This window comes from Schistocerca piceifrons, chromosome 8, assembly GCF_021461385.2.
Source record: "Schistocerca piceifrons isolate TAMUIC-IGC-003096 chromosome 8, iqSchPice1.1, whole genome shotgun sequence".
In the NCBI taxonomy this organism is placed as follows: Eukaryota; Metazoa; Arthropoda; class Insecta; order Orthoptera; family Acrididae; genus Schistocerca; species Schistocerca piceifrons.
Genome location: NC_060145.1, coordinates 337432960 through 337460921, shown reverse-complemented (window position 1 = coordinate 337460921; position 27962 = coordinate 337432960). Strand labels below are relative to the sequence as shown.

The 27962-nt window shown below is 40.3% G+C and overlaps 1 protein-coding gene across 3 annotated transcripts in view; it reads left to right on the top strand.

The window, feature by feature from the left end:
- Nucleotides 1-371: 371 nt before the first annotated feature.
- LOC124711175 (protein sex-lethal-like) overlaps nucleotides 372-27962 on the top strand; it is a 108887-nt gene continuing 81296 nt past the window's right edge. For 2 of the 3 annotated variants that reach the window (XM_047241104.1, XM_047241102.1), the window contains exons 1-2: nucleotides 372-478; nucleotides 1276-1483. In XM_047241104.1, coding sequence (XP_047097060.1) covers nucleotides 432-478; nucleotides 1276-1483 — 255 coding nt within the window. In that variant the 5' untranslated portion in view covers nucleotides 372-431. The other variant, XM_047241103.1, reaches the window with a different exon arrangement.

Sequence of the window (27962 nt, the reverse complement as noted above, 5' to 3'; positions counted from 1 at the left end):
AAATAAATAATTCAGTTAACATGCAAACAACACAGTACTGCAATCAAGTAGCAACGTAATGAAAAACCAGAAAATAGTAACAAGGAACGAATCGGAACGATATATCAGCCGCTCGAAAACGTCCTGAAAATGAAGTGACATAATGAAGTCTCCTTTAATATGCATATTTAATTGCTGTTTCTATTGTTAAAACACTAAAATCAACAGTATTCTTTTGAAGAAATGTTGGGATAATGTCGAGGCACCGCAATGAAAAACAGAGCTTTTGGTAGCCTCATCGTCGCAAATATTCACACAGTTGGATATATTCACAGAATTTCCTTCGCACGCTGCAAAAGCTGTTCAAACACGCACCTGATTCATTAATAACAAAATAACAACGGAAAAACAATGCAACGTCGTACTGCAGTGTCGAACTACGTATATTGAAAATGGATGCCTATCCGAGGACACTTCACTACGTTAACCAAGATACGAGGTACGGTAGTTGAAAAGAGCAATATCTGCAAATATATACACCTCTAGAAGCTGTTAAACAACAGTTGTTGGTTACATCGAGGATATCAGTTCGAAAGTTACACGTCCGATACATTCTGCGATAAGAAAATGACAAAATAACTATTTTGATTTGTTTAATGTAGCATTTTCAGTCTCCTTATTTGTAGTGTATTATAAGGTAAGAATTTCCGAAATATCGTTTTTATTATGATGCTGCAACTCTGATAAGCATTGGAGCTGCACTCTTGTGATATTTGGCAAAAAATCAGTAAATTTAACCGCACTACTCATTTTATTGTGACAATTATGACACCGGCATCCTATCGCGTGTTTGAATGTTTTGACGATTGCTGATTTTCTGGTATTAGAATGGTTCAGAAATTATGCAAATTGATAATGATGGGTAATCGGTTGTACGGAGTTTTGGAGTAAGCTTGCAAGTATTGTTGCAAATTTTATAATTGCTACAATGTAGGCTATTCCAAACTCCAAGCATTTCTCATAATTAGAAAACACGTTTTAATTTTTTTTATCAGTGTCCTAATAGGATCACTCAAGACTTCATCCGGGAATTTAGTTATCAGTAGCATCAAAGCTTTAAAGTTTTCTTGTTGAGTTAGAGTAGCAGTATATTGGATATACTAATAGGTATCTCACTTACACTCTTTATTTTCTTTAGGGAAGACATGGAAACGTGCTTTATTTATTATTTTTTTGTGTCACTTATGCCACATAGAGACATCAGTTTGTTTTTATTTTTTTTTATCACTCTCATAGTTGGACGGACCAAGGCTCCTCCAAAACTTCATCCAGAAACGGTCAACTCAACATCAAATCAATGGCTGATCAACAAGGAAAGAGAGATGATTCGAAAACAAACCTTATCATCAATTACTTACCACAGACTCTGACAGAAAAAGAGCTGTACAACATGTTTGTAACAATCGGCCCAGTTGAGAGCTGTCGAGTAATGAAGCATTACAAGGTATGATTGATTTTATACAAGTATTTTTCTGTAAGCCTTTCAGTTTCCTACATGATAGAGGCAATATCTGGCTTTTCATGAATGAGAATTAATAAGTAAGACATATTGAAAAGAGTAGAATCATTATATAAACTTCTTTGGTAGTTTAAGCATTTGTCTGCTGTTGTATCTGGCCATACTTCAGAGTCTGTTTGGATATTGCCTGTGAATAAGTGTACATGACTGAAATGCACAGTCTTGTCACATTAAGAGCGCCCCATGAATTTGACATCTTTCTTCATCAAATGCAGTAGTGGAAAACAAAGAATAAAACACATCTAAAAGACATTTAGAAGTATCATACTTTCGTGGAGTAATGATAGCAGTAAAAAGCATTCGGAACAACAAACTTAGGTTGGAGTAGGGCTTGCATCATTATTTTGGTGTAATAAAAAACAGAAGACTTTCAGGGCAACGTTATTGAGCATTCAGGCAAATAATTGAATTTCACTGATGTTGTATTGTGATTCTCCAGGAGACTGACTGGTTATGCCGAAAACATGTCCAACATGTTGGATGTGGGTATCAGATGCATGCTTGTGGTTCAAGGAGAGTACCCCAAGTTGTTCTGCTTCCATATAGTAGTGGTGTACAGATTTTCTCCTGCACTTGTACATCAAATGTGCAAGCAGATGAGCAAGAACATAAATTACAACCAGTATTTTAGCCATTATCAGCTATGATTGCCAAGAACCATTTGATGGAGAAGGGGCAGCTATGAGTTGAGTATTCTGCCCCATAGGCTCACATCTCACCATGAAGTATACCTCTGATCATGTACTAAAAGATGCAGCTGGTGGGATAAATGGCCCAAGTTATGTTGATTTATAAGGACAGAATCTGCTTTGGTTAGTATGAAGACAATCCGTTAACAAAGTCACTGTTAGAGCAGCAGTTTAGGACTCTGGGCACAAGTAAACAGAAAATAATGGGCAATGAAACTTATCAACTCAAGGAAGATTTTGCTTTCCTTTCATTGGTTCAATCAACTCGGAGCTAGCTTGTCATCCTCTGTCATAACCAGAACCCTGGGCTAAGCTCAGATCAGTTTGTCATTGTTACCTAGAATTCACATTCGTTTGCCACCAACATAGAACGAAATTTTCACCCATATACCTAAACTGTACCTTGGGCTGTTCTACAGATGAGTCTGCAACTTGAACAGTCTATATTTCAGTATTCACATTTGTTCACTTTGCCAACTCACAGCCAAACCATTACCTTCCAGCCTAATTTAGAATTTGAGGCTACACGACATATGTCTGTCACTACAATATAGATTCTGCCTTTGAGATGGAATCATTAATTTTATTTCAACACAGACAGTGCAAAAGTGCTGTACATGTCAGTTAAAGAAATGCATGTATTTGGCAGAAGCAGAAAGAAGAAAGGGCCATCTACATAATGCAAGTAATTACAATCATATTGCAACCTGAGTCAAGATTGGTGCAATATTTCAGACAAAAACATTAACACATCTCAACATAAATATGTACAGTATCAGTAACAGATATGTCAGTATTAGTCAAAAATGGAATGTGAAGGAAAGGCTATCCACAAAATACAATTAATTTGTGTGTTAGCAAATGAAGACTGACTTAGTTACATTATTCAGCAGCCACCATGGTGTGCCTCCAACTTAATACAGAGATACATTGACAACGTCTGCAATAAGTGCAATGTGTGGACTGCGCTTTGTAAAGTTTATCCCGTTGCAGCACCAACATAAGATGTTATGGTGCTAGGAGCTGTAGCTGATGATGTCCATACAGTGGTGATACTTGTTGTGGAACAGTAAAGGGTACAGCATGCATCCAGTACTTCGTCCAGCTCCTTGTTGCCTTTCTTCTAGTGTGGGGGCTATGTATTCTAACATAAAATCATGTCTGTGCACAACACTACTCACATAACCAAAATGCAATCCAAAATCCAGCTGTCCTGGTTACGAAAAGCCATCTTGCCAGAAATAGTGAAGAATGTGACACAACCCGTCAAATTTGACTGGTGATACAATTAATGGATTAGATCACGCTTCGCCAACTTGCAACCAGGTTCTCACCTTACAACCTAACTGGGATCTCGGGCTGCATGACGTGTCTGTCTTTCTGTCACCACAATCTGTATTCCAAAAACCAATACAGAAGCAAAAGAATTGTTGTCAGTGTGACTTTCTCATACTGTTTGCGTACACTTGCCCCAAACAAACTCACCGGAACATATTTATTTATTTAAGCCGTAACCTTGTTTTTGCCATCACACTAGATCAACTAAACTGGCCTTCCTGTACATAAGGATACCAGAATACCTGATGTGCTGGATTTGTAGGTCTACTGAGTTTGTGTGAGATATTTTTTATTTAAGTCTACTTTATTTTTAAACCACATTTCCTTTTATAAAATATGACACAGAACTGTAAAGAATGCCATCATTTCAATTACAGTACAGTATGTGAAGCATTGTTTGGCTGACAACAGTGTTGAGCATGATAATTCATCCTGCAGCCAATGGATGTAGCAGTGTGTAAGAGTGTGAAATCTAAGTGTGAAATCTACTTGGGGCCAAAAGTTAACTCGCCACCAGAGAATCATCAAGGGGTAAAAATTAGCAAACATGACTTTTCCAATCTCCTCACTGCTGTATGGAATGAAACACCACCTGAATTGTTGAAAAGTGGTTTTCAAAAAGCAGGAATATTCCCTTACAGTAGAGAAGTAATTGATAAAATGATAATGCAGCCATAGACTGTGTGGAAGCTATGTCTCTAACAGAAAAGTACTCAGATTTTTGGGAAGCTTCCAGCTGAACAACCTCCAGAATTTTATAGGCCTACATCTACTGAGCCCTGCAGTTCTCCCAGTATCGGAGTTCTTTCTCAACCATTCCCGAGCTAACCAATGTTTCATTATGTTCTGGAACTTCTGATTTGTCATTTGAAAGCTTATTATTGGAAACAGTCCGACAGTGTAGTCCCACTGGTAAAACAAAGAAGAAAAGGATTGCACCAGGAGCTGAAGTTATCAATTCTCAAGATGCCATCTATAAAGAAAAATATTTTAAAGGAAACAAGAATAATAAGGAGAAAGCAAAACAAAAAAGCATTATCGGCATAAAAAAGGGCTTGGTAATGAAAAGTAAATCTTCCAAACAAAGTGCTGTTACTTGATCCGAAATGGCATCTCAGAATGTTGTAGAGAAAAAAATCCCTGATTGCTCATATGGGTAACAAGAAAAAAAGACGAAGTTGAATCAACAAGTGAAGAAAGTGAAACTGAAGGAGGCCTATCTTTAATAAGTAGTGATGAAGAAAATGGGACCATAATAACACTGGACGATCTCAGAAAAGAAATGATAAACTATGAAGAAGAAGAAGAGGCAAACTTTTTTGAAGCCAAAGATAAAATTACAGATGGAAACTGTTCTGGTAGCTTTTGCAACAAAATGTAAGGAAGTTCATTGTATTGGCCAAGTTACCAAAATTAGTGATTTAGGAGATCCAGAAGTGATTTTCCTCAGATGCAAAAATAAGACAAAGCGTGGCACCACATTCTACTGGCCTGATAGAAGAGATGAGACGGAAGTTCCATCCTCTGATGTCATTTCAGTGCTGCCTGAGCCTACTTTGGGTCACAAGGGAGACCTGGCATTTGGTGTTACATTTGATTCATACAGCATTCAGTGACTAAATAATAGTTAGGGCCTAAGTGTGAATATAAGAAGTTCAATTAGGGCAGTTTAGCATTAAACACAAATTGCCAACAACTTTAGTTCAATTACCATGAAAAATAATAGAAAGTGAACTTATAAAGTGAATTTTTCTTTTCTCTTGAGACTAGATATTTTATTATTTTTGTTAAATTGCCTACTAAAGAAAAAAATATTACTTTCGTAGAATTTAAACCAATAAATTACTGGTCTAAAACAAAAATAAATCATCTATGATGCATTCTGTGTCAGTGTTTTATGGTTTAGGCTAACACTTATTTTTTAGAATGAGATTTTCACTCTGCAGCGGAGTGTGCGCTGATATGAAACTTCCTGGCAGATTAAAACTGTGTGCCCGACCGAGACTCGAACTCGGGACCTTTGCCTTTCGCGGGCAAGTGCTCTACCAACTGAGCTACCGAAGCACGACTCACGCCCGGTACTCACAGCTTTACTTCTTGCCCGCGAAAGGCAAAGGTCCCGAGTTCGAGTCTCGGTCGGGCACACAGTTTTAATCTGCCAGGAAGTTTCACTTATTTTTTAGTTTAGCTAACATTTTCTGTGCATTTCATAATATAAAAAGAGGCGTGTGCAAAAAAGTTCATATCTTGAGTAAAATTTAAGATTTTTTAATAATTTAAAAACCCTCAAGTTCAGTAAAAATTGGGTAATCAGGTCACTTACCCCAAGTCTCTTTCACAATGCTCTGTATGAGTACAACAATGTGGGGTTACACTTGCCCCGTACCATGGGGCAAGTGTAACCTCACAACACAAAATTTTGAAAACAGTTATTTGACCATATATATTTTTTTTTTCAAAAACAAAATGTGTATTGTTTAAAAGTCAATAAGTCAAACTTTAAGCATGAGAAATTTCAAAATCATATCTTCAATAACAAGTTGCCAATTTGGTGTCAAGAGTTGAACTATGCCAAACGTGGTTACACTTATCCCACTTCACCCTAACACTAAATCACAGTAAGACTCACTTTTTACAGTTTCTAACACACAATTCAACAAAAGCTGAATTTAATTTCACAGAATGGGCATATGATTAGCAAAACCAAACAGTTAAAATTTCTGAAAGCCCACATTCAGGATCTTGTTCAAAGACTTAATGCTGCCATTTTTTCTGTTCGAACGGTATCTGAAGTGACTGATTGTTCAACATGAAAATTAGTCTACTTTGCATATTTTCATTTGCTTATGTCATATGGAATTTTATTTTAGGGTAACTCTTCCCATTTTAAAGGATATTTTTGTCTCAGAAACAGGCGGTTCTGTCAATAAGTGGGGCAAGTTTTGAACCTCTTGTTGACCCCCGTTCACGAGTCTGTGTATTTTGACATTGGCATCTCAGTACATATATTCCTTACTGTCATTTCTTGTTAACAATATTAGCTTATTCCCAAGAATAAGCAGCTTTCACTCAGTTGGTACTTGGCAGAAATCAAACCTGCATTTGGATCGGACTTCCTTAACTCTCGTGCAGAAAGTGTGCAGTATACTGCTGCATCCATTTTCAAAAAGCTACTGCTCGAATTAAAAAATCGTAGCAGCAATCCACACGCTTTCAAATCGAAACTGAAGCGTTTCCTCATGGGTCACTCCTTCTTAAGCTGATTCTTGTTGTATCGTTGATTGCTTTTATTTATGGATTGACTTTTTTCGAGTTCATAAACATTTTATTTTCGTCTGTTGTTATTTTTATGTTGTAATTTCACATACTGACATATTCAATGACCTTGGAGTTTTGCTCCTCAGTTTGGTCCTACGGAACTTGAGTGTAAATAAAATAATAAATGCAATTCAGTTGCTCCAGTTCTGGATGATACTTAGTCACAAAGGGGGTCTCATTTGTGCTTGGTCTGGATGAACGTGGATAGGTTGTCTTTATCCGACCCTACTCAGCTATCCTTCCCCCATCCTGCACCATGTCTCTTGTGTACCCTCTCGCACACCCTAGCCGAGATCTCTACTCGTGGTGTTCAAGCCTCAGTGCCTGGAAACGACAGTGGTTACTTTTGTGGGTGGGGGGTTTGGAGGGGGGGGGGGGGTGTTCAGTGCTGAGGATGGGCTCTGACAGAATGCATTATACAAGTCTTAGACAAAATAAGGGTTATATCTGCAATGTTTCTGGCTCTGTCTGAAGCATTGACCACCATCGCACGTAAGATACTGACACAAAAATTGGAAATCTATAGTTTTTGAGGGCAAGTAGGAGAGTGAATGGATGAGATTAGATTCAGTTTTCGTTACATATACCCAAAAATGAGATGATTCTCGTGGATGTGGGACATGTCAGAAATTATAACATAAAAAATAGAACATTTGAATATAATATTCACTTCTGTAATTGTCAGAAGATTGTCAGGATATGTTACGTTACAGTAAACGGGAACTGCTAATATTTAGAGAATTAACGCACTGTCAGGATGAAACATAGTTAAGCATTTTAATAAATTTATCATATTCAGAATACCTAATCTTGACTGTTGTGACCAATTGTTGTCAAAAGTGAAATGTAACACAGGTTTTTACTGAAGTTGGTCTAACAGTCCCTGTTAAGATACTCATCCATATAGTAGAAGGAGTTGCCTACCAAAAAATGTTTCTGCTTTATCAATTTTTAATAGTTGCTGGTAATTTATCGAAAATGCGTGTTCCTGAATATTGAACCCCATTTTGTAGTTAGATAAATGATTTTAGGTCTTTATGTACATTGTCCTTATTCCTAGTTTTGATACTATTTATTTAGTTACTGTCTGGAAATAGAATAAATATACTGAGAAGCAATGCTTAGAATACTCAGTTCCTTGAACAGGTTTCTACATGATGTTCTTGAATTTATACCACAAATGAGTCTTAGTACATGCTTTTGCGCTATAAAAACTTTTGGTCAGTTTGATGAGTTACCACAAAATATGATCCCATATGACATAATAGAATGAAAGTAAGATTTATAAAGTAAGGGAAGTATGCAAGATTTTGATATTTATATCGCCTTCATCTGACATCATTTGCAATGATACCTATGGATCAGGAAACAGAACGTCTCAATAGGGATTTCATACCAGCCAGAAACAAAGCCGTAAAAATGGAGTGCCGCAGGGATCAATAATGGGGCCATTGCTGTTTAAACTATTGTGAATGATACAGGTGTTTGAAAGAAAGAGAAGACAATATTCTATGCAGATGACATGACAATACTGAACATTGATCAAAATGTGGAGCAGCTTGGTGGAAGAACTTATATTTCTGCAAACATCTCAGCTCAGTGGCTCGTGGAAAATGAACTGTGTGCAGGATTCAGAAACAAAGAGAAGTCTATGCATATGGACGTAGATGTGGATGATACAAAGTTGGAAGAAGTAGAATCCACTGGATTCTTACAAGGGAACCTCCCCATCACACCCCCCCCCCCCCCCCCTCAGATTTAGTTATAAGTTGGCACAGTGGATAGGCCTTGAAAAATTGAACGCAGATCAATGGAGAAAACTGGAAGAAGTTGTGTGGAACTATGAAAAAAATAAGCAAAACATACAAACTGAGTAGTCCATGCGCAAGATGGGCAACATCAAGGACAATATGAGCTGAGGAGTGCTGTGGTCCCGTGGTTAGTGTGAGCAGCTGCGGAACAAGAGGTCCTTGGTTCAAGTCTTCCCTCAAGTGAAAAGTTTTATTTTTTATTTTCAGACAATTATCAAAGTTCAGGCACTCGCTCATAATCAACTTTGCTCTCCAAAATTCCAGCACATTTTCAGATTTGCTTGGACATATGCAGGATTTGACAGTCTACACACGGAAAAATTTGAAAACGTTAAAAACATATGTTTTGACAGATCACAGGGAAAACTGCGACTGTGAAACTGTTGCATTCATTTGTTGCAGTTTATTTGACAAACTCTTATGTTTTCATCACTTTTTTGCGAGTGATTATCACATCCACAAGAAAACCTAAATTGGGCAAGGTAGAAGAATCTTTTTACCCATTCGCCAAGTGTACAAGTTAGGTGGGTCGACAACATATTCCTATCATGTGACGCACATGCCGTCACCAGTGTCATATAGAATATATCGGATATGTTTTCCTGTGGAGGAATTGGTTGACCTATGACCTTGCGAGCAAATGTTTTCGATTCTCATTGGAGAGGCACGTCCTTCCGTCTATTAATTGCACGGTTTTGCGGTGCGGTCACAAAACACAGACACTAAACTTATTACAGTGAACAGAGACGTCAATGAACGAACGGACAGATCATAACTTCGCGAAAATAAAGAAAGTAAACTTTTCACTTGAGGGAAGACTTGAACCAAGGACCTCTCGTTCTGCAGCTGCTCATATTAACCACGGGAACATGGCTCTCCTGTGCTCACATTGTCCTTAATGTTGCCTATCTTGCCCATGGACTATTCAGTTTGTATATTTTGCTTATTTTTTTTCGTAGTTCCACGCAACTTCTTACTGTTTTCTCGCTTGATCTGTGTTCAGTTTTTCAAGGCCTATCCACTGTGCCAACTTATAACTAAATCTGACGGGGGTGCAATGGGGAGGTTCCCTTGTTAGGTATTATTGCGCACAGTGAGCTGAAATGCAAACAGCATATTAATTCTGTCATATTCATAATGAAGCAGCCGTCATAATATGCAGATGAAAAGCTTCTGTGTATGGTATAGCATGGACACTTTGAGCTGTGTGTGCAGTATGGAATAGTGGTGTGAGAAATCTTGAAAATATCCAGGAAATAAAAATTGTGTTCACATTATGAAGAAAAGCAATTAGGATCATTTTAAGGAGGACTTCTGAAATGTGCAGAAACAGCTTAAAAAGCTAGGCGTTTTAGCTTTTACATCTTTGCACACATATAAAACAGTAATATACGTGATGAGATATTTCAGAGTTATTATAAATGTTAGTGCACATACCTAAAACACATGGAGTAAAAACAATATGTGAAGCATACCTCCTTTGAATGACAATGCTTGAAAGAGTATGGCAGTACTCTGGTATTAAGCTACCAAGAAATCTACCAAAACATCTGCTTTATAGTATATGTGACACTTAACTATTCAAAGAAACCCAAATACTGTCTGATGGAAAAGGAATTTTACAGTGTTAAAAAGTATCTACTAAATTAAATTTGTGTATGTTGTTGTTTGCTATCAGTAATGTTGGAGAGCGTAATCAAAATTGTAGCTGCTGAGAAGTAAATGATAATGATTGCTTTCGGTTTTTGATATGTCCTATATTACATGTACATCTATTGTACACAGCATAATCATTTAGGATCAATTCCATTTGAGCCACTCTGTCAGATAGCTTAGTCTGCTTTTAAATTTATTTCAAATGTGCCTGTCTGCCATCCAATGCTGCCTTTGAGGTGTGTTGCGATCTGTCCTGTTTCATTGCTTTTAGCAGTAATCTCCCTACACCAATAGTGACAAAAGGTAAAATATTTGTTGAAAATTATCCTCCAAGGTAACATCCATCAGCTCTGTTATCACTTGCACAGTTCTAGAACTACGCTGTAATTAGAGGGGATTATGCGTGTAGCTGTAATCCTTATTCATGACAATTGTCCTGAGATCGTGATCCCATATAGTGTGTGATCTGTTCAATGTTGTTGTTGTTGTGGTCTTCAGTCCTGAGACTGGTTTGATGCAGCTCTCCATGCTACTCTATCCTGTGCAAGCTCCTTCATCTCCCAGTACGTACTGCAACCTACATCCTTCTGAATCTGCTTAGTGTATTCATCTCTTGGTCTCCCTCTACGATTTTTACCCTCCATGCTGCCCTCCAATGCTAAATTTGTGATTCCTTGATGCCTCAGGCCATGTCCTACCAACCGATCCCTTCTTCTAGTCAAGTTGTGCCACAAACTTCTCTTCTCCCCAATCCTATTCAATACCTACTCATTAGTTACGTGATCTACCCACCTAATCTTCAACATTCTTCTGTAGCACCACATTTCAAAAACTTCTATTCTCTGCTTGTCCAAACTATTTATTGTCCATGTTTCACTTCCATACATGGCTACACTCCATACAAATACTTTCAGAAACGACTTCCTGACACTTAAATCTATACTCGATGTTAACAAATTTCTCTTCTTCAGAAACGCTTTTCTTGCCATTACCAGTCTACATTTTATATCCTCTCTACTTCGACCATCATCAGTTATTTTGCTCCCCAAATAGCAAAACTCCTTTACTACTTTTAAGTGTCTCATTTCCTAATCTAATTCCCTCAGCATCAACCAACTTAATTCGACTACATTCCATTATCCTCGTTTTGCTTTTGTTGATGTTCATCTTATACCCTCTTTTCAAGACACTGTCCATTCCGTTCAACTGCTCTTCCAAGTCCTTTGCTGTCTCTGACAGAATTACAATGTCATCGGCGAACCTCAAACTTTTTATTTCTTCTCCCTGGATTTTAGTACCTACTCCGAACTTTTCTTTTGTTTCCTTTACTGCTTGCTCAATATACAGATTAAATAACATTGGGGAGAGGCTACAACCCTGTCTCACTCCCTTCCCAACCACTGCTTCCCTTTCATACCCCTCGACTCTTATAACTGCCATCTGGTTTCTGTACAAATTGTAAATAGCCTTTCGCTCCCTGCCTTCCCCTCTTTGCTTAGAACTGGGTTTCCATCTGAGCTCTTGATATTCATACAAGTGGCTCTCTTTTCTCCAAAGGTCTCTTTAATTTTCCTGTAGGCAGTATCTATCTTACCCCTAGTGAGATAAGCCTCTACAGCCTTACATTTGTCCTCTAGCCATGCCTGCTTAGCCATTTTGCACTTCCTGTCGATCTCATTTTTGAGACATTTGTATTCCTTTTTGCCTGATTCATTTACTGCATTTTTATATTTTCTCCTTTCATCAATTAAATTCAATATTTCTTCTGTTACCCAAGGATTTCTACTAGCCCTCGTCTTTTTACCTACTTGATCCTCAGCTGCCTTCACTACTTCATCCCTCAGAGCTACCCATTCGTCTTCTACTGTATTTCTTTCCCCCATTCCTGACAATTGTTCCCTGATGCTGTCCCTGAAACTCTGTACAACCTCTGGTTTAGTCAGTTTATCCAGGTCCCATCTCCTTAAATTCCCACCTTTTTGCAGTTTCTTCAGTTTTAATCTACAGTTCATAACCAATAGATTGTGGTTGGAGTCCACATCTGCCCCTGGAAATGTCCTACAATTTAAAACCTGGTTCCTAAATCTCTGTCTTACCATTATATAATCTATCTGATACCTTTTAGTATCTCCAGGATTCTTCAATGTATACAACCTTCTTTTATGATTCTTGAACCAAGTGTTCGTTATGATTAAGTTATGCTCTGTGCAAAATTCTAACAGACTGCTTCCTCTTTCATTTCTTTCCTCCAATCCATATTCACCTACTATGTTTCCTTCTCTCCCTTTTCCTACTGTCGAATTCCAGTCACCCATGACTATTAAATTTTCGTCTCCCTTCACTACCTGAATAATTTCTTTTATCTCATCATACATTTCTTCAATTTCTTCATCATCTGCAGAGCTAGTTGGCATATAAACTTGTACTACTATAGTAGGCACGGGCTTCATGTCTATCTAGGCCACTATAATACGTTCACTATGCTGTTTGTAGTAGCTTACCCGCATTCCTGTTTTTTAATTCATTATTAAACCTACTCCTGCATTACCCCTATTTGATTTTGTATTTATAACCCTGTATTCACCTGACCAGAAGTCTTGTTCCTCCTGCCACCGAACTTCACTAGTTCCCACTATATCTAACTTTAACCTATCCATTGCCCTTTTTAAATTTTCTAACCTACCTGCCCGATTAAGGGATCTGACATTCCATGTTCTGATCCGTAGAACGCCAGTTTTCTTTCTCCTGATAATGACGTCCTCTTGAGTAGTCCCCGCCCGGAGATCCGAATGGGGGACTATTTTACCTCCGGAATATTTTACCCAAGAAGACGCCATCATCATTTAACCATACAGTAAAGCTGCATGCCCTCGGGAAAAATTACGGCTGTAGTTTCCCCTTGCTTTCAGCCGTTCGCAGTACCACAACAGCAAGGCCGTTTTGGTTAATGTTACAAGGCCAGTTCAGTAAATCATCCAGACCTTTGCCCCTGCAACTACTGAAAAGGCTGCTGCCCCTCTTCAGGAACCACACGTTTGTCTGGCCTCTCAACAGATACCCCTCCGTTGTGGTTGTACCTACGGTACGGCTATCTGTATCGTTGAGGCACGCAAGCCTCCCCACCAACGGCAAGGTCCATGGTTCATGTACGAGACCGGCGAAATACCCTCAGACTTCAAGAAGAATATAATAATTCCAATTCCAAAGAAAGCAGGTGTTGACAGATGTGAAAATTACCGAACTATCAGTTTAATAAGTCACAGTTGCAAAATACTAACGCGAATTATTTACAGACGAATGGAGAAACTGGTAGAAGCCGACCTTGGGCAACAAAATGTAATTTGTGTGGGACTGTTGCATTAAGCTCACATATGTATGATCTGCTGTATGCAGTACTGTGTGTGACCTTCTCCTTCATAGATTTCATTCTCAATTTTAGCCAGATACTTGATATAGGAGGTACATGGATAACGTGAGGAGGTTCCATTTCTTGGGACAGTAATGAGTGTGGCTACCACTGCTACTGTTCTTAACTTCAACCTTAGTTGCTGTGCACTATTAACAAAAAAATATTGTTTTTAATGATTTCTTATGCAAAATTACATAATTGTTTTAAATTTTTCAGTAATACTTAACCCACAAATTTAAGTCTTATTTTGTATTTGTATTTTTTAAAAATTTTTGTTGCTTTCTTAAAGCATTCCTTCCCTCTGTGTACTCTTGGAAAATGTGTTGGTATTGCTAAGATTGTGCTAAAAGATATTTTCAGGTTCTGGACCCTACTTACGCATTAGTATCTACTTAAAAAGTATGTTGGAACAGTCAACAAAATTTGCTTTCTTTGAAATTTTTTGTGTGATGAGCATAAAATACACCATACAATAGAGGTACTGAGTCACAGATAGGCACAACAAAAAGACTGTTAGAAAGTGAGCTTTTGGCCAAAAAGGCCTTAGTTGGAAATAGACAACATATACACACACTCGTGCAAACACTGCCCCCCCCCCTACCGCCCTCCCCCTCCTCCTCTGCCTCCCCAAGGGGCTCATCACTCTTTGCAGGGTTTGTGCTTGGCTACCACGGGGCCCCAGAGTTTGCAGCATCTTTTCCCTTCTGTGTCAATCCTCTTGCTATTTTTTTCCCCCTCCCTTGGGGAATACGTCTGGTAGCAGATCAGGCAATCATCCCTCCCTGGGCCTGGCCTGTAGCAGGGGGTACGTGCAAATCCTACCTGTCAACATGGTGCTGGGAATTACATGTTACCCAGTCACCTGCGAAGCGTCAGATGCGTGGGCGGTCCTTCAGGAGTGCACACGGAGGAAGAAGAAAAAGAGGAACCCCAAACGCCGAAGCAGAGGTAAACAAAGAAAGGAAAAGGGAGCGAAAACAGTGGTGAGACTGTTCTTATGTCAGCAATGGACAATGCAGAACCCCCGCCCGCCCCCCCTCCCCGATTGGAAGGAGCGCGCCGTCGGAGACCCTGGCAATCATGGAGATTTTCTCGCTGTGAGTCAATCACCTTCACAATCAGTGTCTACGAAATGTAAACGGTATGATGCAAACAATTGAAAGACGCTTCCAGCTGCACCATGGTTACTTATGATTTCACGTACTGCAGACAGTCAGTCCTATGCAGTGGTAAATCCGTTTCAGAAAGGTGTTGATGCAATTGCTGGCCCTGTGAAATGCTCCTCCCGTTTATGCAATAGCACTTTGCTTTTGGAGACCACTTCTGATTCTCAAGCGCAGCTACTGCTTGTTGGTTCACTTCTCCACGGCTATCCTGTTTGTCTTGAGGCCCATAGAACTGTGACTTCTTCCCATGGTGTTATTTACACTAGGCTGACTGATGCTGAAATCCAAACGTACCTCTCTAATCAGGATGTCATTGCCGTCCATCGGGTGATTAAAAAGGTAGATTCCTCCTTAGTGCCCGCACACACTCTTTTTCTCACCTTTGATAGAGTGGTGCTTCTGTCCAAGATCGAAGCAGGCTATGAAGGGCTATGAAGTTATCACAGTCTGACTGTACATACCAAACCCGATGTGCTGCCACCAATATCATCGTTTCAACCACACTCGATTATCTTGTTGACACCCGGCCAAATGTGTAACCTGTGGTAGGGATGCACACGAGAGCAATTGTCCGCCTCCTTCTCCCTGCTGTATCAACAACAATGGCAACCATGCTGCCTTCTCTTGAGTTTGTTCCATGTATCTTGATGATCGAGCTGTCCAGTAGATAAGGGTAAAAGAAAAAGTTCCTTATCCAGTTGCTCGCAAGTTGTTGGCTGGTTGTAAACCCTCCGTTTACTGTCTGGCATGTATAGTACTGTTCTTGCTCCATCTCGCTCCATGAAGGACATAGCCACACAGACATGGTACCTCAAATTCAGCTCTAGGATTGTGAATTCGCCCAGTGTCAAGGTAGCATCTCCGTCCCCTCGTCCAGCTGTGCATAAAACCATCAAACTCTCGCTTCGAGGTGTGAAGTCGCCAGCCACACAACCGGCAGGCTGGAAAGGACAGGAGGAGTACTCCTGTGAAGGCTTCCTACATCCCTCCAGCCAACCAACACGTAGTCTTCCTCTGCTAACCAGAAAGGCTTGAAGAAGTCCAACAAAAGCAAACGGTCTTCTCCTTTGCTCACTCGAAGATCCTCTTTGACAGTATTGCCATGTGATACAGTCGTCTGGCTGAGCTCCGTGTCGTCGGTGCGCACCACCAACCGTTTTACTACTTTGGACTCCACACACCAACAGCACAAGAAAGCCGATGCTTCTGTGGTCCTCATGGAGCAGGGTCCTCTTGCCTCCATGCCCTGTAGCAGCGAGTCGTTGCAGGCTGGCACCCGGCAACCACTGACGTGACTACCCTTCATTTTTTCCTCCTCATGATTTTCCTCCAATGGAATGTTTGAGACCTTCGATGCAACAAAGATGATTTATGGCTGCTTTTAGAATCGCAGCATGCCCTTGTACTATGCCTTCAGGAAACAAAATTGCGTCCTCATGACCGTTTTGAGCTTTGGCATTTCTTCCTGGTCAGTTTTGACTTTCCCCTGAGGTTAGCATTTCATATCATGGCAGTCATGTTGCTCACACGGGATGACGTTCATAGTCAACCCATCTCCCTGACTACCCATCTTCAAGCTGTTGCAGTTCACTTTTTCCTTCCCCACCTGACATTCTCCCTTTGTACTATTTATACCCCTCCATCATTTGATGTCACCAGGGCAGACTTCCTCCAGCTTATCGGGCAGCTACCTTACCCATTTCTGCCGCTCGGTGATTTTAATGCACACAATCCTCTTTGGGATTCTCCCAGAACCTGTCAAAAAGGTGCTCTCTTGGCTGATCTTCTTGATCACTTCTGCCTTAACACAGGAGCATCCACATTCCTTTCCAACTCCTCGCACACCTAGTCCCGTTTGGACCTATCCTTCTGCACTGCCCATCTTGCCCATCGTTTTGAGTGGTCCGTTCTTTCTGACACCTACTCGAGCAACCATTTCCCCTATGCTGTCCATTTGCTGATTCCTACCCCACCTGCGTGCACACCCAAATGGCAGTTTAATAAGGCCGACTGGCGGTTTTACTCCTCCATGATTACCCTTCGATGAACACAATTTCCCCAGTTGTGATGACCAGGTGTGTGTTTTTTAATTGTCATCCTACGATGGCAAACTCCATTCATTGTAAACAAACGCGTTCAAAGTGTGGTGCATTATTCGGGATATCAAAAAAGCTAGCTAGATTTCATTCACTCGTTCTTTTAGCAGTTCCACTTCCTCCTCTGTCATGTGGGCCAACCTCCAACAGTTCTCTGGGACCAAGATCCATTCCCCAGTTTCCTGCCTGACAGTAGCAGACGATGTCATTGTGGACCCTATTCCTATCTCCAACACCTTGGGCTGCCATTTTGCGGAAATTTCGAGCTCTTCCCACTATCGCCCTGCCTTTCTCCATCGGAAACAAGTGGAGGAGGCTTGAGCAATATCCTCCTCTTCTCAGTACTGTGAGTGCTACAATGCCACCTTTACTATGAAGGAGCGAGATCATGCTCTCACTTCATCCTGACCCACCTCCTCAGGGCCAGACGCTGTCACACTCTGATGTTGCGGCCCCTTTCTTTAGCGGTCTAGTGTTTTGTACTTCATGAGTACAATCGCATCTGGGCAGAGGGCGCATTTCCCAGACACTGGTGTGAAGCCACTGTCATACCCATACTTAAGTCCAGTAAGGGCAAACTCTCCTAGCTACTGCCCCATTTCTCTCACCAGCTGTGTTTGCAAGGTGGTGGAATGTATGATTCATGCCTGGCTAGTATTGTGGCTTGAGTCTCGCAATTTACTAACCACTGCACAGTGTGGATTTTGGGCGTGCCATTCTGCAGTTGGCCATCTCGTCACTTTGTCTATCCATGTCATGACTGGTTTTCTACGGAAATCCCAGACTGCGGCCATGTTTTTCAATTTGAAGAAAGCCTCTTACACCTGCTGGAGATCTGGTATCCTCCGTACTCTCTGCATGTGAGACTTAATGTGGCCGCCTGCTCGTTTTCCTTGATAATTTTAACAGACTGAGTTTTTCAGGTCCGTGTGAGTTCTGCCCAGTTGGGCACCTATATCGAGGAAAACGGTGTGCCTCAGGGTTCTGTCCTGAGTGTCGTCCTAATTTCTATTGTCATTAGCCCTTAATGGTCAGTCACCTGTCAGGCATCTCCGGCTCCCTTCCTATGGCTCATGCTCTCAATAGGAAACTCTTGGTATTCCCACGTGTCTTACCTGGCAGTCCGCTGTACGTGGCCCCTCAGTGTCCTATGTGTCCTCAATGATACTTCCTGGGGTGCAGATCAAACTACCTTCCTCTGTTTATACCAGTCCCTTATCCATTCAAAACTAGACTGGGTGCTTTGTTTATGCATCTGCATGTTCATCTCTCCTACTTTGTCTCAATACTGTCCACCATCGTGGCATCCGTTTGGCCACTGGTGCCTTTTACACTAGCCCAGTTGAGAACCTGTATGCAGAAGCTTCTGAATTACTGCTGTCCTACCACCGTGACTTTCTCTTTGGTGGGTATATGTGCCGTTTGCATTGCGTGGCGATCCATCCCATGCCTCCTTTTTCAATGACTCCTTTGATCGTCAGTATAGGGCACATCCCTCTTCTCTGTTGCCTCCTGGAGACCTTTCGGCTATTGCTCTGACAGCTTAACTTCTCACTCTGTGCAATTTTCCCGGTGGGTGTGAACCCTTCGCCACCTAGACTTCGTGCATTGGTCCTTGTTAACCTTGGCCTTCATTCACTTCCTAGCCACTACTCCAGCCCTGCTCTACTGCCTTCAGTTTCATGACCTTTGCATGGAACTTCGCGACTGTACCTTTGTGTACACGGATGGCTGTTGGATTGACTGTCTTGTTGGGTGTGCTTTAGTCATTGCCACTGACATTTTTCGGTATCAACTTCTGGCGCACTACTCAGTATTTACAGCAGAGCTCTTCGCCCTGTATCAGGTTACGGGTACATCCGGTGACACAGGCCTTTCAGTTGTGTCATCTGCTCACTCTCTCTCAGTGCCTTTCAAAGCCTCTGTGCGCTGTACACTGCCCATCCCTTTGTGCCGTGGGTCCAGGAAGACTGTCACTTGTTCACTCTTGATGGAGCCACTGTGCTGTTCATGCTGGTCACGTCGGTGTGACAGGAAATGAGTTTGCTGACACTACCGCCAAGGCTGCAATCCTCGTGCCTCAGCCCACTAGTCCTAGTACTCCCTCCGATGATCTCTGTGTTGCTGTCTGTCAGGAGGTGGTGTCACTTTGGCATCGCCATTGGTTCTCCCTTCATGGGAATATGCTCCGGATAAGCCACTCCTAGCAGCTTGGACGACATCTTCTCAGCCCTCCCACCGCAAGGAGGTCATTTTAACTACGACGGTCGAATGAAAAGTAATGCCTCCCCCTTCCTTAGCTGGGTTTGGATGGGAATATTTTAATAAATCAAACACAGAAATAACCCTTAGAATGTGATCTTTGATTACCAATATTCACTTTTCCACATAATCACCAACAAGTTTTCTGAAGCCGTCACTTAGAAGTCGACACTCTGTTTCCGCAACCACGATCTCACAGTTCTCTCAACGTCTTCATCAGAAGCATAATGATGTCCCCACAGATCATCTTCCATTATTGGAAACAGATGGAAGTCAGACGGTGCTAAATCTGGACTGTATGGAGGAAAGGAGTTACTGGCAAATTTCAAGTCTGTGCACTTTCATTTCAGGAGTCATCATCTGGGGGTACCCATCGTGGACAGATCTTCAGATAGCCAAGCAAAGCAACAATGTGACCCATACATTCTTGTGAAATGCCGATTGTGCTTGCAGTTTCTCTCTGAGTGATACGACAATCATCCTGAATCAGTCTGTCAACATTTTGCTTGTGAAACTCAGTGATTGCTGTCACAGGACACTGAACTCTTTGTTTGTCACGCAGGTCAGATGTTCCCACCTCAACATCTTTAAACTGACTTGCCCAATGACACACAGTACTCATATCAACACAATCACCGTAAACTACTTCCATTCTCTGATGAATCTCCTTTGGAGTGACACCTTCTGCTGTCAAGAATTCAGTGACTGCATGTTGCTTGAATCACATTGGCCGACTGTCTGCACAGGGTTCCATACTTTACACTGTAACAACACAACCGTTCAGTGCTAAGGCTTCCCGCCAACTGGAGTTGTAGAGAAGAGGCTACGGAACAAGCCAGTACCTCCCGCATACCAATGCTGCCAACTGTTGAGTTACGAAGGTGGAGGAATTACTTTTCAGTCAGCCCTTGTAAGTTGCGTATTGGGCACTGCCTTTTTATCCCTCATCATTTGCTAAGTGGGGCTCCCTCACCACACTCTGCACATTGTTCCCAAGTTTTAACTGTCTACCATTTTCTGACTGAATGCCCATTTTTCAACTGTTTACATTTCTGCTTGCATTTTCCATCTGAGTTATCATCTGTTATAGCAAACTACGCACGGGCTGTTAACTGTTTTTTACTTTTTATCATAGCAATACGATGAAGACCATTTAAATTTTAGTTCTGGACCTCTGTTTCTCTTTGGTCTATTTTCTCCATGTCCCTGTTTTTAGCTGTCTACTCTTACGTCGATTGGGATTGACGTGTAGTCATTTTTTAACTCCTCTCTGTCTTCGTGTTCTATAGTTTTGACATGAGCTTGTAGAATGCTAGTTGTTTTTGCACCCTAAAACAAAACAAAACAAATAACCACTCTTGCAAAAGTAACTCACACGCCCAAGTCCACAGTCTCTGGCCGCTGAGACCAGACTGTGAGCAGCAGTGCATGATGGGGGAAGCAGTCGGGTGGTGGCTTACTGGTTGTCATGCTCACATAGAATGCAGCACAGTGGTTGCAGCTTAGATTGTAGATCACATGACTGATTTCACAGGTAGCCTGCCTTTGATGGGATAGGTGCTGCTTGTGACTGGATTGGGGTAGGTGGTGTGGGAGGATGTATGGGACAGGTCTTGCATCAAGGTCTATTGTGGGATATGAACCATGAGGCAAGGGGTTGGAAGCAGGTGTTATGTGGTGATGGACAAGGATACTGTGTAGGTTTGGTGGCCGGTGGAATACCGCTGTGGGATGGATGGCAATAATGGTGAGTATGACAGTTCTCATTTCAGGGTGTGACGATGGGTGCTTGAAACCCTGACGGAGAATGTGATTCGGTTGCTAGAGTCCTGGGTGGTACTGAGTCACAGTGGGAATGCCACCCGTCCACCTTCTATCTGGTCAGGCCTTTGGAAGCAAGTTTTTGCTAACTTAAGTTTCTATAGATAGGTTTTATGACGTATACTACTGACATTGTTAGGGGTGGTCATGTCTATGTTCATCACCAGTTACACTAGCTGTCATATTTACACCTTGAGTGTGAGCCCTTTGGGGAGTGGGAATGATAGGAATTGTCATCCGTAGCAATCTTGTGAAAGAAGGTAGCTCACACAGTATTTCATATTTCTTCTAAATTATTAGTAGCCAATTTTTCCACATTGTTTGTCCATAATATGTTTGAGCAGACCTACTTTAGAATCTGTTAGGCTGCCATCCCTTGATGTTTCCTTAGCGTCAGGAAGTTTTCTGCCCCCTTCAGGTCCTAAAGGACTTTCCTTTGTCTTGAACATAAATTCTTTTGGACATGGCCAACACATTAAAAGTTTTACGATGTGCTGTCCTTGGTATGGCGTATGTTGTAGCACATGTTGAAAAGTCTTGCTGTCACCATCGCCCAAATACTTGGCATTCTGTACACTGAGCTTCGCCTGTGAAAGATTGGACATGTTGCCTGCACCAGTAACTTCCATTCCTCCACAGTATCCACCAAAATTTCTCTTGCATCTGGTGCTCCTTTCTCTGTGTTTGTATACAGTACTTGGACAAGCATTTGAAATCCATAACTTTCCCAAAAGTCTCCTTCAAATCACTATGACTAAAGCTTAAACAGAATGCTGAATTGATGTTCAGCTGTTACCTACACTCACTCAGCACAAGGGTGAGCAACTTGAAAAGCAGTGGTCAAAGAATGATTGGAATAAAGACAAATAATGTCTTTGCTGCTGGGTTAAACACAGCTGAATAAATGACAAACCGATTAAACAATGTTCTCTCTTTCCAATCAGTATGCAACAGACGTATAAAAACCATACATATTCTTGTCCAGGAAGAAAAGGGTTATGACTGAACACAACAACAAAAATTATTTCAACAGTTTTTCGTTTCCTGGTTCCTTTAAGGCAAATGAATGTTTTTGAAAAACATAACTAATCCATTGACCATATCTACAGTTGTTTCTGTTGCGTCACCCCTGTCAAGTGGTATAGGGCTCCCCATTCAACAATCTTGGATTTTGCTGAAATTTTGTATGTAGAGTACAACATGTCTCAAACGAACTGTGGCTAAGTTTTAGATTCTCCAGTGGATTACGTGTTGAGATACAGCCATTTGTTTGACCCCATATGCTGACCATGTACAGGCCAACACTAAGATTTCACCAAACAATGGAAAGTCCAGGATGGAATGCAACAGTATAATGAAAAGGAAAGTTGCTACTCACCATATAGTAGAGATGCTGAGTTGCGTATAGACATAACAAAAAGACTGGCACAATATAAGCTTTTGGCCAACAAGGCTTTTGTCGAAAATAAATGATAATAACGTGTGAGTTGCATTTGTGTGTGTGGGGGGGGGGGGGGGGGGAGGTGTCTGTTTTCAACAAAAGCCTTGGCAGCCGAAAGCTTATATTGTGACAGTCCTTTTGTTGTGCCGATCTGCGACTTGGCATCTCCTCTATATGGTGAGTAGCAGCTTACCTTTTCATTACTTTGTAAGATTTCACCAACTTTGAGACCTAATACCTCTCTTAGTATTTGTTTTAAAACATGAAACTTAGCTAGCTTTTACAATTTTTCCACTGTGTTTAATGGCAATAGTTATTTCTGTATGCACCATAAGTAGATAATTATATTATAGTTGGCCTAAAAAATTGACACTCTGAAAAGATTAAAAGTTCAAAGTTTTATATAGCTCCATAAATAATTAAGTAATAGATGCCAAATGTGATGCATAGTACGTTTACAAGTTGTTCTTTTGAAATTTATTTAAGTTGCGAACTCTTTCTGTGACTTTACAAATTTTGTGTTAAGTTGACAATTTTTGCAAAAACATTAAATTAGGGTATTTTCAGTCCCACGTTGCACACAAAAGTCTCGTTTAGTAACATTTTAAAACCACTCTCATGAGAAAGAACATGTTTTGAACATCCTAGAAAAGTGGATTTGACTGACTAACATTGGCATACAGTTCCCTAAGAAAAGGGTCAAAATAAGGATTTCTATTTTAATATTCAAATTCCGTTTTCTTTTTTTTCCAAACTTCTTTTAATGCCTTTTTTATTCAGAAATTATCAGTATTCTGTTGCACTGGTCCATGTTGACTCTGTCACTACCAGTTCAAGAACCTGAACTGGCAACTCCACTCCCCGTAGGGTCACACACAGCAGCTGTGGAATACTAGGGTGGGTTTCTTAGTCTAGATTCCCAAGCCTGTAATTTGGTTTCTTAACTGAGGTTCCGAAGCCTCCAATGGGTGTCTGCCTGGTTGTCAAGCCAATGATTGAGCATGCCAATGATGGAGCATCTTATCATAGGTTCTCAAGTCTAAACTAGATGTCTTAATATGGTTCTGAAACTGATGTTCACAGTTTGATTTTAATTGATAGTAATCTGTCTCCACGTTCTATTACATTTACAAGCCACTTCCTTCAGCACAGTTTCTGGAAAATGATATTATAGGCAAGATGATGTAACTGAAGGTGGAGAGACCATGCAAATCAGGTGTTGCTCCAGAATCCAACATATCTCTTGCCTTTGTGTCCAATAAAATGAATGAGCAGGACCTGATGATGGATGCATAAATTTTATCAGCGCATCAGTTTTCTTCAACTGAAACTTCAACAACGTTTCCAATGCATCAGTTGTTTTCATAAATACAGGCAATGTATCAACCAGGGGACAACTCAGGCAATTTCAGATATGCAATAGTGTTGTCAGAAATTTCCAGCAACAAAATATATCGTGTCATTGGCAACTTGGTGGACACAAATTGCGTTTGAGTCAACTGGTACAAATTGGTGATGCTATCTAATATAAGATATTGTGCTGCTTTCTTGCCATGTTTGTTCATGAAACTTCCTGCTTTCTTCAGTTTCAGCTTTGTGACAAAAATACATTTAATTCCATGTATATTTTGATTACAAAAATCGAAGAGATCCTTTGGCGTCAATATTTGTCAGGTGAAGGTCTTAGGAGGCTTGCCTGTGCATCAACTGTTTAGTCATGCCACCAACTCCATCATAGGGAAATTTCCCATGGCTTCTAACGTTTGTTCAAGTCACCAAGAATTCGAAAAATGTGTATTGACACTGTATTGTGTTGCAGTTCATTGAAAATTATGCAGCAGTTAAATCTTGCAAGGAGCCCATGTTATCGACATAATAAGCAACAATTGGATGTACTGTTGCTTGTGAATTATCCTAATGAAAGTCCTGGGCAGCATCCTGGGCTGCAAATGAGTAGTTTTCAGCAACGTCCATCAGAACTATCCTGTTGCTTTGAAGTCAGTCTTCAATGACTTCAAGTATTCCATTTGATGTTTTACAGTGAAATGATGGCCTGTCAGCTTCCAAATCCTGCTTGAGAGTTTTTCAATAAATTTCTCCACTGTTCAGACATTATTTTCTACTGTTTCACAGTCGCTGTGAGCCCACTGTTTGAATTCAATTGATTCCTCTGCATCCCTGTCCTGGAATATTTCTTCTAAGTAATGTTTAACTGCATCATCACCAGGGCAGTTTTGACAATGATGCAACATACAGTCCTTGGCCTTCAGATCACAAACTGCCTTTTCTGTTAGCATTTTCTGATGTGTGGCCTGCTTCTGGACATGTGGCATTGCTGAGCTAAATAGTGTCTGAAAAGCAGTGATGTGGTCGTGGATGTGTAAGCTGTTGGCAAGCTTGGCACCTCTAATGGCTAGTGCCAAAGATTTAGTGCAATGGCTCCCAACCTTTTTTAGACCATTACTTCTGAGTGCAATCAGATATCAGCTAGTACCCTGCACTTCCCCTCCCCCACATTATCATCAACTTTAGCACCTAAATAAACTTTAGGATGAAACATTTTTCTTGGAACACTTTTATTTTTAAAATGATGATAGATGAATGATATTTAATGTGTGTGTGTGTGTGTGTGTGTGTGTGTGTGTGTGTGTGTGTGTGTGTGTGTGTGTGTGTTTGGATGAATGATTCTTGGGTATATTCAATGAATGCTTCCCTTTTGTAACAGTGAGGACCAGGTCCCATAAAAGTAGATCATGGGTAACAAAAGGAATTAGAGTGTCTGGTGCTACTAAGAGGAAACTGCATATGGAGGCAAAAGTAAATCGAAGCCCTGAATTTCTTAAGTATGTAAGCACATACAAAAAAACATTTCACAAACTAGTTAAACTAGCAAAATGTACTGCGAATAATAACTTCATTTCAAATGCAAAAAACAAATCAAAAGCTGTTTGGTTTGTTATAAGAAGCGAAGTTGGCAGTGAGGCAGAGAGAAAATGCCCTTCTAAAATAGTGATAAATGGTTGAGCTGTTACAGAACCCAGTGCCATTTGTGACTCATTCAATGACCTTTTCATAAACTGTAACAAATTTGCTGACTGTTCACCACCAAAAACAAAGCCCAATACGACAGACAGTAACTGCCCATGTTTTAAGTTTTCTCATGTTTCCATCGCAGATGTCATCAAAATCATAATGTCCCTCTAAAATTCAAAATCTGTGGGGTGGGATGAGGTTTCCACTGAAATAATAAAAATAGTCCGTCACAGTATTGCATATCCACTCTCTTTCATAATCAACCAATCTTTTGATGTGGGATGTTTTCCAGATCAATTAAAATATGCAGAAGTTCGGCCAGTACATAAAAATGGCAAACAAGATGAATTGGGCAACTATAGGCCAATCTCACTGTTAGCAGTTTTCTCAGAAATATTTGAAAGAGCTGCATGTGATCAGATTGAAAATCACAGTTCATCTAACAGCATTATCTTATGCAATCAATATGGTTTCAGAAAAGGCCGCAGCACAGTCCATGCAATAAATGAATTAGTCACAAAAGTCAGCAGATGTCTTGATGGTAGAATGTGTGTGTCAGGCATCTTTTGTGACCTGTCCAAAACCTTTGACACAGTTAATCATGACCTTCTTCTCCAAAAATTGGCACACTATGGTTTTCAAGGCAAATCCCTTAGCTGAATGTCATCATATTTGGCAAACAGAAAACAAAGAGTACTTATTAACATCAATGGCAAGAAATTTCTCTCTGGCTGGAAGCACACTGAATTAGGTGTCCCACAAAGTTCAATATTAGGGCCACTACTTTTTCTGTATTGTATTAATGATATGCCTTGCCAGGTCCAGTCTGATACTATCCTCTATGCAGATGACTCAACAGCTGTAGTCTGTTGCAAAAATGAGGTAGGCCTAATTCCTCATATTGAACAAACACTTGGGGAAGTGGAGGCATGGATCAAAAACAATAACTTGACATTAAATTTTACAAAATCATAAAGTGTTCATTTAACCACAAAACAATCTGCACAGTCTGTAAGTGAAATAAGGTATATGGACAAAAAAATTAGAGATTGCAGACTGTGTCAAATTCCTTGGCGTATTAGTCAATAAAAACCTGTTATGGAATCACCATGTGGACAACATACTGGGTCGACTGAATAGCCTTGTATATATTAGAAATATCTTGTATAGTATTAGTGATTTAGCTGTAAGAAAAACTATATATAATGCATATTTTGTTTTCGTCATTAGGTATCGTATAATTTTCTGGTGGTCTGAAAAACAAATTTACTTACAGCTTTTAGACTTCAAGAAGGAATCATCTGAGCAATGGTGGGAGAAAAACCAAAGCAACATTATAAACCTTTAGTTGTAAAACTAGATCTAATGAGCATTCCAAGCATATACATCTATGAAACTCTCACTTTCACGAAAAGAAACCCACAATTTTTTGAGGGTAACTGCTTCTTGCATCAATATGATACTAGATGTAGAACGAGCAACATGTTACCCACCCACCGATTAAAATCATATGAAAAAACCCCGTACTATATGGGCATGAAATTTGTAAATAAAATATGGAAAGGTATGGATGACCCAAATGTAAAAGGTACCAAAAGAGACCTGTTACTATAGTGTAGAAGATTTCTTGAATGGCAACAATGCACTATAATTGTAATTAAAATACCTCTTTGAAGATGTTACACCGTAAGTATTATTAGTTTGTCTGTTTTTAGTATTATTATATATAGTGTAAAACTGAAAAGTCACTTATGTCACAATCTTTGATTGTATAAGGCATGTTATGGAAATGGAAATGGGATTTGTGGTGCATTGCAAGTACTACCCACAACTCCTCCACAGATAAGGAAGCTAACTACCCAAAATGGAGGTAGACACTTGTTACAAAACATACTTCATCTGCTTTAATCCTCTCCATTGTGGCACTTGACTGACCTGCTCACTGCACCCCATTTAAAATTAATCAAGTTAAAATATGCACACTATATTTACGGTTTGTAAACCAGTTCATTGCTGCATTCCTTACATCTGAATTGGCAGAAAGTGGAAGACTTCAGGCTGTTAATGCTTTGTGTCTAACCACAGCCACTAATAGTAATAGTAATAATAATTTTAGAAATCAAAAAAGTCTTCCAAAATAACAATGTAAGAAACTTTTATAAAACATTCAAAACAAAGCTAACTGGTTACCAACGTCAAAGTCTTTGCTTCAAAAATGAAAATGACAGTTTGGCTCTTAAAATCAGGAAAATTGTAAGGTACTTGCTAATTATTTTGAAAAACTATTCAGCTGTGCAGAACTGGAGAATACTTTCCAACTACAGCAAACTAATAACACCAACCATGGCTCTAAAGAACATGACA